Source organism: Arachis ipaensis, chromosome B06, assembly GCF_000816755.2.
Source record: "Arachis ipaensis cultivar K30076 chromosome B06, Araip1.1, whole genome shotgun sequence".
Lineage (NCBI taxonomy): Eukaryota > Viridiplantae > Streptophyta > Magnoliopsida > Fabales > Fabaceae > Arachis > Arachis ipaensis.
This window is the reverse complement of record NC_029790.2, coordinates 129,132,696-129,134,355: the sequence shown is the minus strand read 5'-3', so window position 1 is coordinate 129,134,355 and position 1,660 is coordinate 129,132,696. Positions and strand designations below refer to the sequence as shown.

Sequence of the window (1,660 nt, the reverse complement as noted above, 5' to 3'; positions counted from 1 at the left end):
TTGTGAATTTAGAATTATACCGCCTTCGTAGTCTTGAAACATGTATTTTGTATAATCTTGAGATTGATGCTATACGGGGTTAGCAAGGGAAATGGATCCTCTCAATCGGAAATTCCGGTTAACCAAGTGAAGTGTGGATTTTTACCGATTATTGTAAACTTTTGTGAGATCATGCTGAGATCAACTTTATGAATTAATGATAGAGATCTACATTTGACATGTTCAATTGGAATTTCCAATTGATATGATATGCTCCCGCTAGCAAGAGAGTATTTTGTCTTCATTTGTGGTAATCTTGTAATTGCTCAAGAAATATAATCTATTATTATGAAGTATGTAGAACTATGAAGCTAAGATTATTCATTTTTGTAGGTTCTAGTTAATTCCTTCAACTTTGGTAGTTATACTTTTAATGGTTTACTTGCAAGCTGGGTTTATCATACGGCATTATGACATAGTCTGATTTACTTAGCTCACCCCACCTAGTGGGAGACGAGTCTTATTGGTGGTGGTTGTGGCATTTTTGGTGATTGTGAAATCTTTGAAACTAGGAAGGATGTACTTGAAGCGCAGATGTCTGCATATGGGGAAATTAAACTTGATGGTCTAGAATGTAAAATTTAATATTCTCTACATGATGAATATTCGAAACATGCTAGTTGACAGTTGACATGAATATAATTGTAGTCAATGATATTTATCATCCATGTTGGTAGGAGGGTGTCGGTAGCTACTTACCGTGGCCCGTGGGAATCCCCCAAAACTAAAAAAACTTGTTTTGATTTACTGTATAATTATTTCTAACTTGAAGTAATTTTTTTGTTTGAATACTTATCTCTTATTGTTAATTAGGTGAGGAATAAGGTACTAGAATCAAGAGGGGCTATATTGTCGCTTATGTTAAGGGGAGTTGAGATAGTTTGGAGTCTGGGCTTCTACTGGTCTACCTTGGCGTATGATTTCCTGGTTGGAAGGGATGAAGAGGTTGTTCCGTATCGTGCACGACAGCTTAGGAACCTGTTGTGCGATCTGGGACCTTCTTTTATTAAAGCTGGTCAGGTGTGTTATTTTGTTTTGTACTCGGCCATGCCATGAAATTTATAACTTTGTTTTTTCTGGTTATTAAAAAGTTTTTCCCCCCCATTTGACAGGTCCTTGCAAACAGGCCAGATATCATTAGAGAAGATTATATGAATGAACTTTGCATTCTTCAAGATGATGTTCCTCCCTTTCCCAACCAAGTAAAACTTATTACTGTGGCCAACTATTTTTAATTGTTACATTTATGTAAATAATTTTCATACCATTAATCATCTGGATCATATAATTTTGATACATGGCCTACAAATATCACAGACTGCCTTCAATATCATAGAGGAGGAACTTGGTCAGCCCCTTGAAGCCGTTTTCAGCAGAATCTCATCAGGGACAATAGCAGCTGCTAGTTTGGGTCAAGTTTATCGGGCTACTTTGCGTTCCACTGGCGAGGATGTTGCTATCAAGGTTCCATTGAGCTCACCTTTTGTTATAATCATGTTTTAGTTATCAACACATGACATTAAGAAGTTCAGACATGGCATCAATTTATATTGCAAAATAGTGTTTTATTTGTCTATTTATTACTTTTGGCTTGACTGTATTCTTGTTGGGATCACTTGTT

At 36.1% G+C, this 1,660-nt stretch overlaps 1 protein-coding gene across 3 annotated transcripts in view; it reads left to right on the top strand.

The window, feature by feature from the left end:
• The window catches only part of LOC107605150 (uncharacterized aarF domain-containing protein kinase At4g31390, chloroplastic), a 6,651-nt gene that overhangs the window by 789 nt on the left and 4,202 nt on the right, over positions 1-1,660 (top strand). For all 3 annotated transcript variants that reach the window (XM_016306920.2, XM_016306919.2, XM_016306921.2), the window contains exons 2-4: positions 853-1,059; positions 1,152-1,241; positions 1,357-1,503. In XM_016306920.2, the coding sequence (XP_016162406.1) occupies positions 853-1,059; positions 1,152-1,241; positions 1,357-1,503 (444 nt within the window). The remainder of the gene's footprint in view (positions 1-852; positions 1,060-1,151; positions 1,242-1,356; positions 1,504-1,660) is intronic.